Here is a 13,958-nt window from a genome sequence, read left to right as displayed (position 1 = left end):
CCAACTGTTGCATCCACTGGTAGCCTACATACAAATGTATGTGCCAACTGTTGCATCCACTGGTAGCCTACATACAAATGTATGTGCCAACTGTTGCATCCATTGGTAGCCTACATACAAATGTATGTGCCAACTGTTGCATCCACTGGTAGCCTACATACAAATGTATGTGCCAACTGTTGCATCCACTGGTAGCCTACATAAAAATGTATGTGCCAACTGTTGCATCCACTGGTAGCCTACATACAAATGTATGTGCCAACTGTTGCATCCACTGGTAGCCTACATACAAATGTATGTGCCAACTGTTGCATCCACTGGTAGTCTACATAAAAATGTATGTGCCAACTGTTGCATCCACTGGTAGCCTACATACAAATGTATGTGCCAACTGTTGCATCCACTGGTAGCCTACATAAAAATGTATGTGCCAACTGTTGCATCCACTGGTAGCCTACATACAAATGTATGTGCCAACTGTTGCATCCACTGGTAGCCTACATACAAATGTATGTGCCAACTGTTGCATCCACTGGTAGTCTACATACAAATGTATGTGCCAACTGTTGCATCCACTGGTAGCCTACATACAAATGTATGTGCCAACTGTTGCATCCACTGGTAGCCTACATACAAATGTATGTGCCAACTGTTGCATCCACTGGTAGCCTACATAAAAATGTATGTGACAACTGTTGCATCCACTGGTAGCCTACATACAAATGTATGTGACAACTGTTGCATCCACTGGTAGCCTACATACAAATGTATGTGCCAACTGTTGCATCCACTGGTAGCCTACATAAAAATGTATGTGCCAACTGTTGCATCCACTGGTAGCCTACATACAAATGTATGTGTCAACTGTTGCATCCACTGGTAGCCTACATAAAAATGTATGAGCCAACTGTTACATCCACTGGTAGCCTACATACAAATGTATGTGCCAACTGTAGCATCCACTGGTAGCGTACATAAAAATGTATGTGCCAACTGTTGCATCCACTAGTAGCCTACATAAAAATGTATGTGCCAACTGTTGCATCCACTGGTAGCCTACATAAAAATGTATGTGCCAACTGTTGCATCCACTGGTAGCCTACATACAAATGTATGTGCCAACTGTTGCATCCACTGGTAGCCTACATAAAAATGTATGTGCCAACTGTTGCATCCACTGGTAGCCTACATTAAAATGTATGTGCCAACTGTTGCATCCACTGGTAGCCTACATAAAAAATGTATGTGCCAACTGTTGCATCCACTGGTAGCCTACATACAAATGTATGTGCCAACTGTTGCATCCACTGGTAGCCTACATAAAAATGTATGTGCCAACTGTTGCATCCACTGGTAGCCTACATAAAAATGTATGTGCCAACTGTTGCATCCACTGGTAGCCTACATAAAAAATGTATGTGCCAACTGTTGCATCCACTGGTAGCCTACATACAAATGTATGTGCCAACTGTTGCATCCACTGGTAGCCTACATAAAAATGTATGTGCCAACTGTTGCATCCACTGGTAGCCTACATAAAAATGTATGTGCAAACTGTTGCATCCACTGGTAGCCTACATACAAATGTATGTGCCAACTGTTGCATCCACTGGTAGCCTACATAAAAATGTATGTGCCAACTGTTGCATCCACTGGTAGCCTACATACAAATGTATGTGCCAACTGTTGCATCCACTGGTAGCCTACATACAAATGTATGTGCCAACTGTTGCATCCACTGGTAGCCTACATAAAAATGTATGTGCCAACTGTTGCATCCACTGGTAGCCTACATACAAATGTATGTGCCAACTGTTGCATCCACTGGTAGCCTACATAAAAATGTATGTGCCAACTGTTGCATCCACTGGTAGCCTACATAAAAATGTATGTGCCAACTGTTGCATCCACTGGTAGCCTACATACAAATGTATGTGCCAACTGTTGCATCCACTGGTAACCTACATAAAAATGTATGTGCCAACTGTTGCATCCACTGGTAGCCTACATACAAATGTATGTGCCAACTGTTGCATCCACTGGTAACCTACATAAAAATGTATGTGCCAACTGTTGCATCCACTGGTAGCCTACATACAAATGTATGTGCCAACTGTTGCATCCACTGGTAGCCTACATAAAAATGTATGTGCCAACTGTTGCATCCACTGGTAGCCTACATAAAAATGTATGTGCCAACTGTTGCATCCACTGGTAGCCTACATAAAAATGTATGTGCCAACTGTTGCATCCACTGGTAGCCTACATACAAATGTATGTGCCAACTGTTCCATCCACTGGTAGCCTACATAAAAATGTATGTGCCAACTGTTGCATCCACTGGTAGCCTACATACAAATGTATGTGCCAACTGTTGCATCTACTGGTAGCCGACATACAAATGTATGTGCCAACTGTTGCATCCACTGGTAGCCTACATAAAATGTATGTGCCAACTGTTGCATCCACTGGTAGCCTACATACAAATGTATGTGCCAACTGTTCCATCCACTGGTAGCCTACATACAAATGTATGTGCCAACTGTTGCATCCACTGATAGCTTACATAAAAATGTATGTGCCAACTGTTGCATCCACTGGTAGCCTACATACAAATGTATGTGCCAACTGTTGCATCCACTGGTAGCCTACATACAAATGTATGTGCCAACTGTTGCATCCACTGGTAGCCTACATACAAATGTATGTGCCAACTGTTGCATCCATTGGTAGCCTACATACAAATGTATGTGCCAACTGTTGCATCCACTGGTAGCCTACATACAAATGTATGTGCCAACTGTTGCATCCACTGGTAGCCTACATAAAAATGTATGTGCCAACTGTTGCATCCACTGGTAGCCTACATACAAATGTATGTGCCAACTGTTGCATCCACTGGTAGCCTACATACAAATGTATGTGCCAACTGTTGCATCCACTGGTAGTCTACATACAAATGTATGTGCCAACTGTTGCATCCACTGGTAGCCTACATACAAATGTATGTGCCAACTGTTGCATCCACTGGTAGCCTACATACAAATGTATGTGCCAACTGTTGCATCCACTGGTAGCCTACATAAAAATGTATGTGCCAACTGTTGCATCCACTGGTAGCCTACATACAAATGTATGTGCCAACTGTTGCATCCACTGGTAGCCTACATACAAATGTATGTGCCAACTGTTGCATCCACTGGTAGTCTACATACAAATGTATGTGCCAACTGTTGCATCCACTGGTAGCCTACATACAAATGTATGTGCCAACTGTTGCATCCACTGGTAGCCTACATAAAAATGTATGTGCCAACTGTTGCATCCACTGGTAGCCTACATACAAATGTATGTGCCAACTGTTGCATCCACTGGTCACACTGGGACCACCCAACAGAAGCTCAGGCTGGACACTACTTGTGTACAGTGCAAGGTCCAGTTTACTGTCAGACATAACATCAACTGGATGGCTAAAACTGACGTCACACTTAGATGACTACAGACACATCTAGTGTCGAATTTTGGAGAAAAGAATTCAAACTAATATCAGAAATTAAAAGGTTGAATATTTAAAAAAATAGCTTAAAATTTTTTATTACATTGGCTTGTGTACCAAAATCGTATGACGCCCAAGACTGTCATGTAAAATATATTACTTTTTTTGCCCTCAGTCAAAATAATCGAAGGCAATAGAATTATGAACTACCAATAAGATAATTTTATACATGCACACAATTGAGTGTAATTTCTGTATTTGTATTATGTTTGCCCTTTTCGCCTCCTTCTAGAATCAACAACTATTTACTGGGGCGTCTTCTGGGACATTGAAAATGTTCAAGTTGGAATTGATAGAACAAACTTCATGATTGAAAAAGTCAAGGAGTTCGTTAAGTCAAAGCAAGATGGACGATACTTCAATAAGGACCCGCTATTTGTATGTGCAGCTGACTTCAAAAATCAGAAAGATTCACTAGTCAAGGTTTTACAAGAGGCAAAGGTATGTTCGTTCAATTTTAAACTTGCATGATCACAAGAAAAAGAAACAAAAAAACAAAAAACATACTAAATGGCGATTATTAAAGGGTAGAGTGACTATTGTTCTGGACATATTAAAAAGCACATCCCGTCCTTGAGATCAAATATAAATTTTGTTTTCCCATCAAAGCTTGTGTTATACAACGTTACAAGTCAGTTTATAAATTACAAAAACAATAATAGCAAAAACAATACATCGCAAGAATTTTTTTTAATGCAAAAAAAACAGCGTTTTAATGATAAGCTTTTATTTAATAAAACACTAAAAAGTAGAAAATAAAGGATTTTCTTTAAATATATAATAATACACTACTATTTATATAACTATAAAGAAAAGCGGCGACTCTGCATTATACATTGGATTCCTTAACTAATATTTAGGAAGAGATCGAAGCTTTTATTACTCGTTTTTAAATGGTGGTGTATTATTTTATATATATATACAAAGAGAATCCTTTATTTTCTCCTTTTTAGTGCATTATTATATAAAAGTTTGAAATAAAAACGTTTTTATCCTTTTTTCAGTAGTTTAACCATCGTAATACAACAGAGTTGCTTGAATAAAAACTATTTCGCACCAAATGAACATGACAATTTTATTAAATTCATTAAAAAATAAACCGGGAGTGATCTCCCCTAAACTTTCTCGAATATTCTTATATAAAAAACAGGGGATGGGAACTCGGGATGTAGACATGATTTTTAATCCATTTTAAATACTTAAAGTTTTTAAATCAGAATAAAATGTCGTAGAAAAAATAATTACACACCAGTGAACGCCAAATAAAATGTGCATAATAGTGCGGAATATTATTAGTACTTTATAAATTTACATTAGATGTTGAGAAATCGGAAATAGCGTAAATTAGTACTTCCGGTCAACGGAAATTACTCAAAAATCGACAGAAGGTGGAGAGTTAGATCTTTTAGTTATATGTTAAATTTCATCTATCTATCTGAAATAGTACTCAAGTTATAGGCTTTTGAAAAATAAAAAGTAGTAAAAGTTCCACTTCCGGTTATTGGAAATAGCTCAAAAAAGGACAAGGATCTTCGATTTTGATAAAATACTTATATATGAAATTTCATCAACCTAGTTGTAACGGTACTCAAGTTATCGTGTTTACAGACACACATAGAGACACACACACATAGACATACACAGAGACAAACGGACAAGATTGCAAAATTATTTATTTCTGTATCAATGAGGTGTAAAACGTCGAGATTTGTAAAAATCTCGATTTATTTTGCACGATTACAAGACTTTCTCTATTAATCGTATATATGAGAAAGTAATAAATTAATCATCTAATTAAATCAAATTTAATGTTATTACATTGTCGTCTGGTCTTGACCCGCGAGCCAATTTTTGCTATCGATCTATGACGAAAGAAAAAGCAAGTTAAATAAAAACTTATAAAAAAAAGAATAAAACTTTTGAGTCATAATCCCTTTTCTAAGGGTGCACTAAAAGAGTACATGTTCGATCTTCTTAACTTGAACTACTTGAATCTATATAAAAACTAAAGTATTCCTGCGGATGGCGGACCGACTGTTCATATCTTTAATAAAAATGTAAACGCCAGTATGGATCTGGTTCATTTTTGCCACACTGGTGCATTATAACACTGGCCGAATTTAATGACATGTCCGTTGCCGATGCACGCGACAGGACTAAACATCGATAACAACGGAGATAATTAATTAAAAACAGCTTAGACTTAATTAATTATTGAAACAATTTCAAATGGTTAATGAGTAGCCTCTTTGTTACTGTGAGAATATTTTGTAGTGCAAGTACGGTGCGGAGAGAACAGAATGATCGAGTTGATACGATTTATGGGACACTTGGTTAGTAGGCAACGATAAGTTTAGAAGCATTAGCTTTAGTTTGACTATAGATAAATAGAACATTCAACCGATTTATTAAACCCTCGAAAATTCGCGTTACAGTACTAAATACTTGTAACAAGGTATCGTATAAATCGTGATGCAGATATTGTTTTGTAATGGATCTATATAGATCTCGTAGTATAGAAACCGTCGGCCACATCAATTATTTGCTTAGCCTATTCAAAGACCTCATCAGGGCTAGAATCCTGGAACAGAATATTACACTTTATGATAAGCGGTTAAGAGCTCTACCACGCGACTACTAATGCCATATCATGTTTTCTTAGATCTGTAATACGTAAATACAATTTTATTTTATAGGTCGAATTACATCACGTCCTGAAGGGGAAGGATTCAGCGGATAATGAGATCATTGAGTCTTTCGATAAGTTTAATTCATGGCCACCTCAAACAGCTGTTGTAATAATTACAAGTAACGTTTGCTCTATAAATTATAAATTACAAATGTATCACTTCGTTGTCTAGTGCACTACTGTGGAAACTTCATTTATATATATATATATATATATATATATATATATATATATATATATATATATATATATATAATTTTTAAATATTAATATATATATATAAATATATAAATACAAAAACTTCATTTATATATATATATATATATATATATATATATATATATATATATATATATATATATATATATATATAATTTTTAAATATTAATATATATATATAAATATATAAATATATATATATATATATATATATATATATATATATATATATATATATATATATATATATATATATATGTATATATATATATATATATATATATCTAATAAATAAAGCTCAATTCTGTATGTAAAAATAAGTTTGTTTGTTTGTCGTTGACATACTTCTATGGATTTAAGTGTTAGACTATTATCGTGCTCATAGTCTAAATTTATGAGTTAAAAAATTACTATTGAAAGTGTTGGGAAATAATTTCCATTTTTCAAACTGATAATAATAATTGTCGGCATGTTCATTAAACATAATTTTAAAAAAATAACAAAAATTCTAATTATGTCTGAAAATTATTCATATTTAGTCCTTTATCACTTACTTCCCTTTGATAAATTAGGAAAACACAATTACTTCCCTTTATGAAAAATTGCATTGGTGGAAAAGAATTTACTTTTTATTACTTTGTTTTGGTGTTGGGAAAAAATAATTACATAATTAGCGGGGATTGATCAAGTGCAAATGTTGTAGGTATTATACGGTTTAGCTTGGAGTATTATAATTGTTCATTTGGTTTGGTTTGGCACCTTCGCTCGTTTAAGACTTTGAATAAGTTGGGGTACAATAGTCGTTTATTAAGCTGAAACAGGCGATTCTGCCCCGGGCTAGACTGTGAGCACTTTGCGTTTATGTTCGCCTTTGTGTTTTCATTGTGTTTAGGTTGGGTTTGCGTTAGTGGTTGCGTTTTGATTTGGTTCGTTTTTGTTCTTTCTTTTTTCGTTTTCGTTTGTATTTTTTTTTTTGGGTTTGTATTTGTGTTTGTGGTTGGTTTTGCCTTTGGATTTAGTTTGTTTTCGTTTGCTTTTTCGTTTGTTTTTTTCTTTGGGTTTGTGTTTGTGGTTGGTTTTGCGTTTGGATTTGGTTTGTTTTTGTTTTCTTTTTCTTTTTTTTTCTTTGTGTTCGTATTGGTGTTTGTGGTTGTGTTTGTTGTTAGGTTTTTGTTTTCGTTTGTATTTGTAATTGTGTTAGCGTTATGTTTGCGTTTTGTTGTTTTGGTTGGTTGTGGTTTGGGTGGGCAATGCCGGGTTTATGATGATTACTAAACACACAGGTAATGGTCTTTAACAGAAAGGTTTTTCACAGAAGCCAGAGCAGGGCCTGGCCGGGACGGCTAGTACTAGTATATATATATGTTACGGTCAAAGCCCGAAGTGCGGTCAAAGCGCGGATGGGCCGGCCAATCCGAGCATTGGCCGGCTCTCTTGGCCAAAGCCCGAAGAGCTTAGCACTAAGATCGTATTTCGTACATTGGCCGGCCAATGCGCGCACTGGCCGGGACGTACTGGCCAAACTCCGAAGCGCTTAAACTTGACAGCGTATTTTGTACATTGGCCGGCCAATGCGCGCACTGGCTGGGATGCCTGGCCAATGTTCTATCTAGACTAATTTGTAATCGCATTTTCATTATTCTGGGTGCGTTTTCATTGAGAGTAACGTATTGTTTAGCTCTTGTTTGTATAGCATTCTATATGCAGAGCGACATGGATCAAAAGGGCCAAAAGGGCCGTCAGACCATGAGACAGACATAGCAGATGGCTGTTAAAAGAAAAAAAGTGTAAATCCATGTTAGTTTCCATATATGGGCTCTCGATAAAATAGTTACTGGGGAAGATCTTGAGAACATTGAACAAGAAATGGAGGTTGCCATAAATGCAACGACATCCTCAGCTAACACATCTACTGCCGTGGCGGAACGCCCAGACCAGTTGCGTGACAATAATGTGGCCAACAGATTTTATTTAGTTTGTGAAAAACATTGTAGTGCAGCTCATTCTTTTGGATCCTGTGGCAACGCTGTACATTCTGTTTGTGGAATACCCAATGAAGCAGACAAAGGGTACGGAGGGAATATTACCTGCAGATTGTGTCACAACAAACAAGACATCATGGAACACAGATCAGCAGCTCATACTGGCTTGCAAACTCAAGGTGCTAAGATGCTTAAAACATCAAATACAAAATTTAAAGATGGTGAAGTGAGTGACAATGTACGCATCCGTGTTCCAGATGTTGAAAGAGGTCACGGTGATCCCCGAAGCGTGATTGCAGTTGTCAGGAGCGTCGAGGGCGGTTTCTACAAATTAGGAACGGAACATGGTGTTCTAAAACAACTGTATGCTAGAAGTGTTTTCAATTCTTCACGAAAAACTGCTTTTATTGTCGTCAGTTGGCACTGAGGAAAATTCACTACGAACCATCGCATCTTCACAATCATTGACTGGGGGCCAAGGCTACACTCGCTGCAATTGCACAACTAAGTGCACAACAACTCGCTGCAAGTGTAAAAATAACAAGCTAATATGTAATTCTAAATGCCATAAAAGTTCAACTTGTTGTAACAAATGATAATATTGATTGATTAAGACTATAGTACAATAAAAAAAATTGAATGTTTCTGTCATTTACTTTAATTAATAATAAATAAAGACTTAATTTCATGATCCTTACGGCATAAGAAAAAAACAAAATCTCCTCATGATCTTCTAATTCGGACTTTGGCCGGTCAACCCTAGCCAGATGATTTTCTAATTAAGACTTTTTCCGAAATCAAGAGCTATTTCATACTTTGACCGACCTATGGGAGGCGATATTGTCCGATGCGCGCATTGGCCGGCCGTAACATATATAATTTTAAATATATATATATATATATATATATATATATATATATATATATATATATATATATATATATATATATATATATATATATTTATATATTTATATATATATATATATGTATATATACATATATATAAATATTTAAAATTATATATATATATATATATATATATATATATATATATATGTATATATATTAATATTTAATATTTTATTTGGAGATCGGGGTTGGAGTGGTAGGGCTGATTTGAAACTGTTCAGCTAACGTCCTGTCCCTCGGGTCCATCATATGTGTAGATAGACGGGGTCTGGTACATGGGCAACATCTGGCTCTTCTCAACTTAGTGGGCACTGGTTTTGTGATTGAATTTCCAATGCGCAAATCTACAGATGGTTTACATAGACTAGGGAGCCATTTTATATATTAATAGACAGACTTAAAATTGTATGCTCTTTTATTTATTAGGTGACAAGAGATTGATGGAAAAAATTAAAAACCGTGTAGCAGATCTAAAATTTAAGTGTGATGTGTTTCTAATTTACAAACAAGAAAGTAGTGAGCTGAAGCAGTATGTCGATAAAGATAAAATAATTTCCTTTGATGAACTCATGCAGGTTGGTTTGAATATCTGTGTTATGAAATTGTTTATAACTGCCATCACTTGTACAAGTTGTTGTTTTATATCCTAATTACTTTCGTTAAAAAATACACTCTTTACGAGATGTGAAAAATAACATAATTTATTAAGTTTTTAAGTATTTCATTTAAAAATAAATCTTATACTTTAACAGCTCTCTGGCACAAATAAACGGTACTTTCAGAAGTTTTTTGACCTGTTAAAGTCCTACTGGAAACACATCTGTGAAGTGAAACAGCACAAAATATGTTTCAAGGCGCCAGAAAATGGTCAACAAATATGGTTTAAGAGCATCAAGGGGGGAGAAGTTGTCTTCTACCTAAATTCTGACCAAAAGAAAAATATTAAAATGAATTTTACTGTGAGTAAATCAACAACAGCCCAGGAGATGAGGAGTTCATTGACCTTTGCAACATTAATTCTGGTTTACAACAATCATCTGCTTAAGAATCTACAACAGGTGAATTAATTATGTATTGATGTGTACATAAATATATATATATATATGTCACGGGCCTTTCTCCTACCTTTTATATTACACATACAAAATCAAAAGCCAAGCCTTCTTCTTGCAAGTTTTCATATTTATTTTGTTTCACACAGGCATCGTGTCCACTAAGACCCCGCCCTCACTTCTTCCTTTCGCGCATGCGCCCAGTCCTTGTCTCTCTGATGCAATATCGCCTCCCTCAACACACACACTCCAAAGATACAATCCACCAACATTTCACTGTTATAATATATATATATATATATATATATATATATATATATATATATATATATATATATATATATATATATGCGCCTGGGTGCGTGTGTGTGTATGCGAATTATATATTTATATACGAGCCGACCCGCGACGTATCATACGCTGCTATTTTGTTGATGTTTCTACTTTTCAGAAATTCATAATTTTGAATTCGACAGTACCAATGCTGAAACTGAAAATATTTGCTTTAAAACACTAAAACCCAACTTTCCCCCAACCCCCCCCCACCCCCCTCCCGGTGAAAGCAGCCTCCTCTTAGTTACCTCCTCTAAGTTTAAAATCGTTTCAAACTAAATTATCTGCTCCTAATAACCGTCACTAAACCCGGCACTACGATTGTAAACATTTAGCGTGAACCACAGCTCACCAGACAATGTGGGGGTAGGTGTGGTGTGATAGCGATAGAGAAGAATAGTGCGGACTGCAAGGCGCACTTACAGATTGTTTTCTAACGTCTCAAAGAAGAGAATTATATATATATATGAGCCGACCCGCGGCGTATCATACGACGTTATTTAGTTGTTGTTTTTTCTACTTTTCAGGAATTCATAATTTTTGACTTCGACAGTACCAATGCTGCCACTGAAAATATTTGCTTAAAACACTAAACCCCCTCCCCACCCACCCCCCCTCCACCCCGTGAAAGCATCCTCCTCTTAGTTACCTCCTCAAAGTTTAAAATCGTTTCAAACTAAGTTATCTGCCCTTAATAGCCGTCACCAAACCCTTCTCTGTGATTGTAAAATGTAAATATTTGGCGTGAACCACAGCTCACCAGACCATGTGAGGGGGGTGGGGGGTAGGGGGTGGTAGTGATAGAGAGGAAGAGAGGGGGCTGCATGGCGCGCTTGCAGCTTGTTTTTTAACGTCTCCCAGGAGAGAATTATATATATATATATATTAATATAAAGTATTTAGACTGACTTTAAATATTTTTAGCGCAATTTCCATACTGGGGGATTGCGATTATTAACTCGTCATTTCTGGATGGATGTGTGTCCCCAGCTTTAAGTCGTATCTCCTCCTCAACGAAGCAATATCGAGGACTAGTTCCAAAGCAAATATGTTAAGCAAGTTTCGAGGATGAACATAGGCCAAAAAAATTCCCGGAATTCCTTCCTGGATTTCCCGGAAAAGCCAAAAAATCTCGACAAAATGCAGTTTTTGGCCCATATCACGGCAACCAGACCACTTAGCGACTTGAAACATGTACCAATCGACTCCTGCCATAATTTAGAACAATATTGCAGAAGAAAGTTTTCAAAAATATCCGTTCGTTCGTTCACAATTTTTTTTTAAATGACATAAACACCTACAAACCGATCGTTCTCCTAGCTTGAACGCACCCCAGCATTATACGTCTTGTGTTTTGTCCCCCTGTGTGCTTTACGCTACAACAGATCTATTTTTATTAACTTGTTTTTTTTATGCAGGCTATATCATCGAACACGGAAACCATGGACAAGATAAAACAAATTTCAAAGGCACTCTGTGGTTTTCTAGCATGTATGCCATGGGGTTTTCATTATTGTGAAGAGAAAATTAGTGATCTTTTGGGTGATTTTGAAAAAGGTACATCTATCAAATACCAGTGTTGGCCATTTTATAATGTACCAGAACTGTCTGATAGCGAGATCATGTGCGCTATATTGGGTCTTAGGGACGGTGTTTTGAACATAAATGGCACAGTAACATATAAAGGTGTATGTGAGTCGGTAATAGCATCTTTGGAACAGAACCATAAACATAGTACTAACAATGCAAATAATATAAATAAAGAAACTTTTTATAATATGGGATTTACTGAGGAGAAAGCCAATTTTATAATAGACAGCATCCCTGAAGATTTGCTTCAGCACAGGTCGGCTTTTGTTTGGGCTGACCTACACGTCAAACAAATGTTCCAGAACCATCCACTTTTGACAACATCCAGAGACTATCCTTACTGCTCAAACAACCCGTTTAACAGCTTTTGAAAACTGAGCCAAAATGTAGGCAGGTAGATTACTAGACATGGAATTTGTTGAGGTTTAACACCAGAACATAATTATATTTTACCTGAATAAATGCAAACATTTTTAAAGGATATTTGTGGGGTTTTTTTGTAGCAATTATGTAAGTGACCAGACTGTTCTGAAAAGATAACTTTATTTAAGGGATGTAAACATTTCACGATTTCTACTTTAAAGTTTGATTTGGGAATTTACGTAATTATTTTCTTTATTCGCAGAAATAATGCCGAATGACATTCTTACTTGTTAAGTATAATTAATTCGAGTTCATAAATCATTTAACAGTTTTCTATATCAACATTTACATTTTTACAGTGTTGAGCAGTGGTTCGTAAGTTTGAACTTTTCCCTTCCCCTCCCCACTGTCACAGAAGAAAAAGCCAGATCCCACATTTCAAAAGACGTCGCACCTTAGACAACATGTTTTCATGACCTCTGAGACTTCTGTAGTTTCATGAATGTTATGATGCATGTTCCAAGTATAGATTGGTGCGAGTAAATGTTGGTGCGAAAGGTATGGTGACGAATGGAATGATGATACCTATAGTGTGACAGTAAAGTTGTTGTGTAGAGACGGGTTGCTGGGTGGTAGTGTGTGTGAGTTAGTCTGATTTTCTTCGTCTTGGTGAAAGGCTGTAGGCCTACGTGAGTTTAGTATGAGAATAAATACAAGAAGAAGAAACCTGCTTTTATCTTGTTGATTGTCGTCACCTGTGTTGTCTGGATGAATAATTATATAACGCTTGCCTGCGGGTACAATATCTTCACATGTTAGTGGAATTAAAATGGAATTGAATCGGACAACTCAAACCTCTCACATAGCTTAACATTTAGTGAAGCAGCTAAAATGAAAACACGTGTGGAGACCGAATTTGTGAATGGGTTGTATTTTTTCCGTTACCCAAGATAAGTACCACCATTTGTTTTTAAATTTCATAGGCACATTTGTGGTAGGCTCAAAAAAATTGTAATATTTGATTTAGGAATTGCTTGTAGTGTATGGTACTTGTTCGAAAGAAACAAAAATGAGTGTCGATCAAACAAAGAGGCTGCTTGAATTGTGAAAATCTCTAGTTAGACTATAAGGGTGAGGAGTTAGAAACATGAATGAGTGAAAACTAAGGTTGTTGGAAGAATTATCCTCTATTTCCACTGGATTTGAAGCTTCTAAATTAAAGGAGAGAAGGCTAAAGCTCAGACTGCAGATTACAGATATAG

At 36.3% G+C, this 13,958-nt stretch overlaps 1 protein-coding gene across 1 annotated transcript; it reads left to right on the top strand.

The window, feature by feature from the left end:
* The first annotated feature begins 894 nt into the window (after positions 1 to 894).
* LOC131936758 (uncharacterized) lies at positions 895 to 13,336 on the top strand. Its single transcript, XM_059293824.1, has 6 exons — positions 895 to 922; positions 3,789 to 3,997; positions 6,253 to 6,364; positions 9,785 to 9,933; positions 10,111 to 10,416; positions 12,162 to 13,336. Exons 1-6 carry the CDS (start codon positions 895 to 897, stop codon positions 12,702 to 12,704), a joined length of 1,347 nt encoding a protein of 448 aa, XP_059149807.1. The 3' UTR covers positions 12,705 to 13,336.
* The last annotated feature ends 622 nt before the right edge of the window (positions 13,337 to 13,958 follow it).

Source organism: Physella acuta, unplaced genomic scaffold, assembly GCF_028476545.2.
Source record: "Physella acuta isolate Inbredline_101_S28 unplaced genomic scaffold, ASM2847654v3 ptg000186l, whole genome shotgun sequence".
Lineage (NCBI taxonomy): Eukaryota > Metazoa > Mollusca > Gastropoda > Physidae > Physella > Physella acuta.
Note: the sequence above shows the minus strand (reverse complement) of the source record. Positions and strands in the feature narration are given on the sequence as shown.

Excerpts from the sequence above, each read along its gene's own strand:
- LOC131936758 (XM_059293824.1), top strand. The coding sequence starts at position 895 with ATGTATGAGCCAACTGTTACATCCACTG. Across the intron at positions 3,998-6,252 it reads AGGTTTTACAAGAGGCAAAG|GTCGAATTACATCACGTCCT; the intron begins GTATGTTCGTTC and ends TTTATTTTATAG. Across the intron at positions 10,417-12,161 it reads TGCTTAAGAATCTACAACAG|GCTATATCATCGAACACGGA; the intron begins GTGAATTAATTA and ends TTTTTTATGCAG.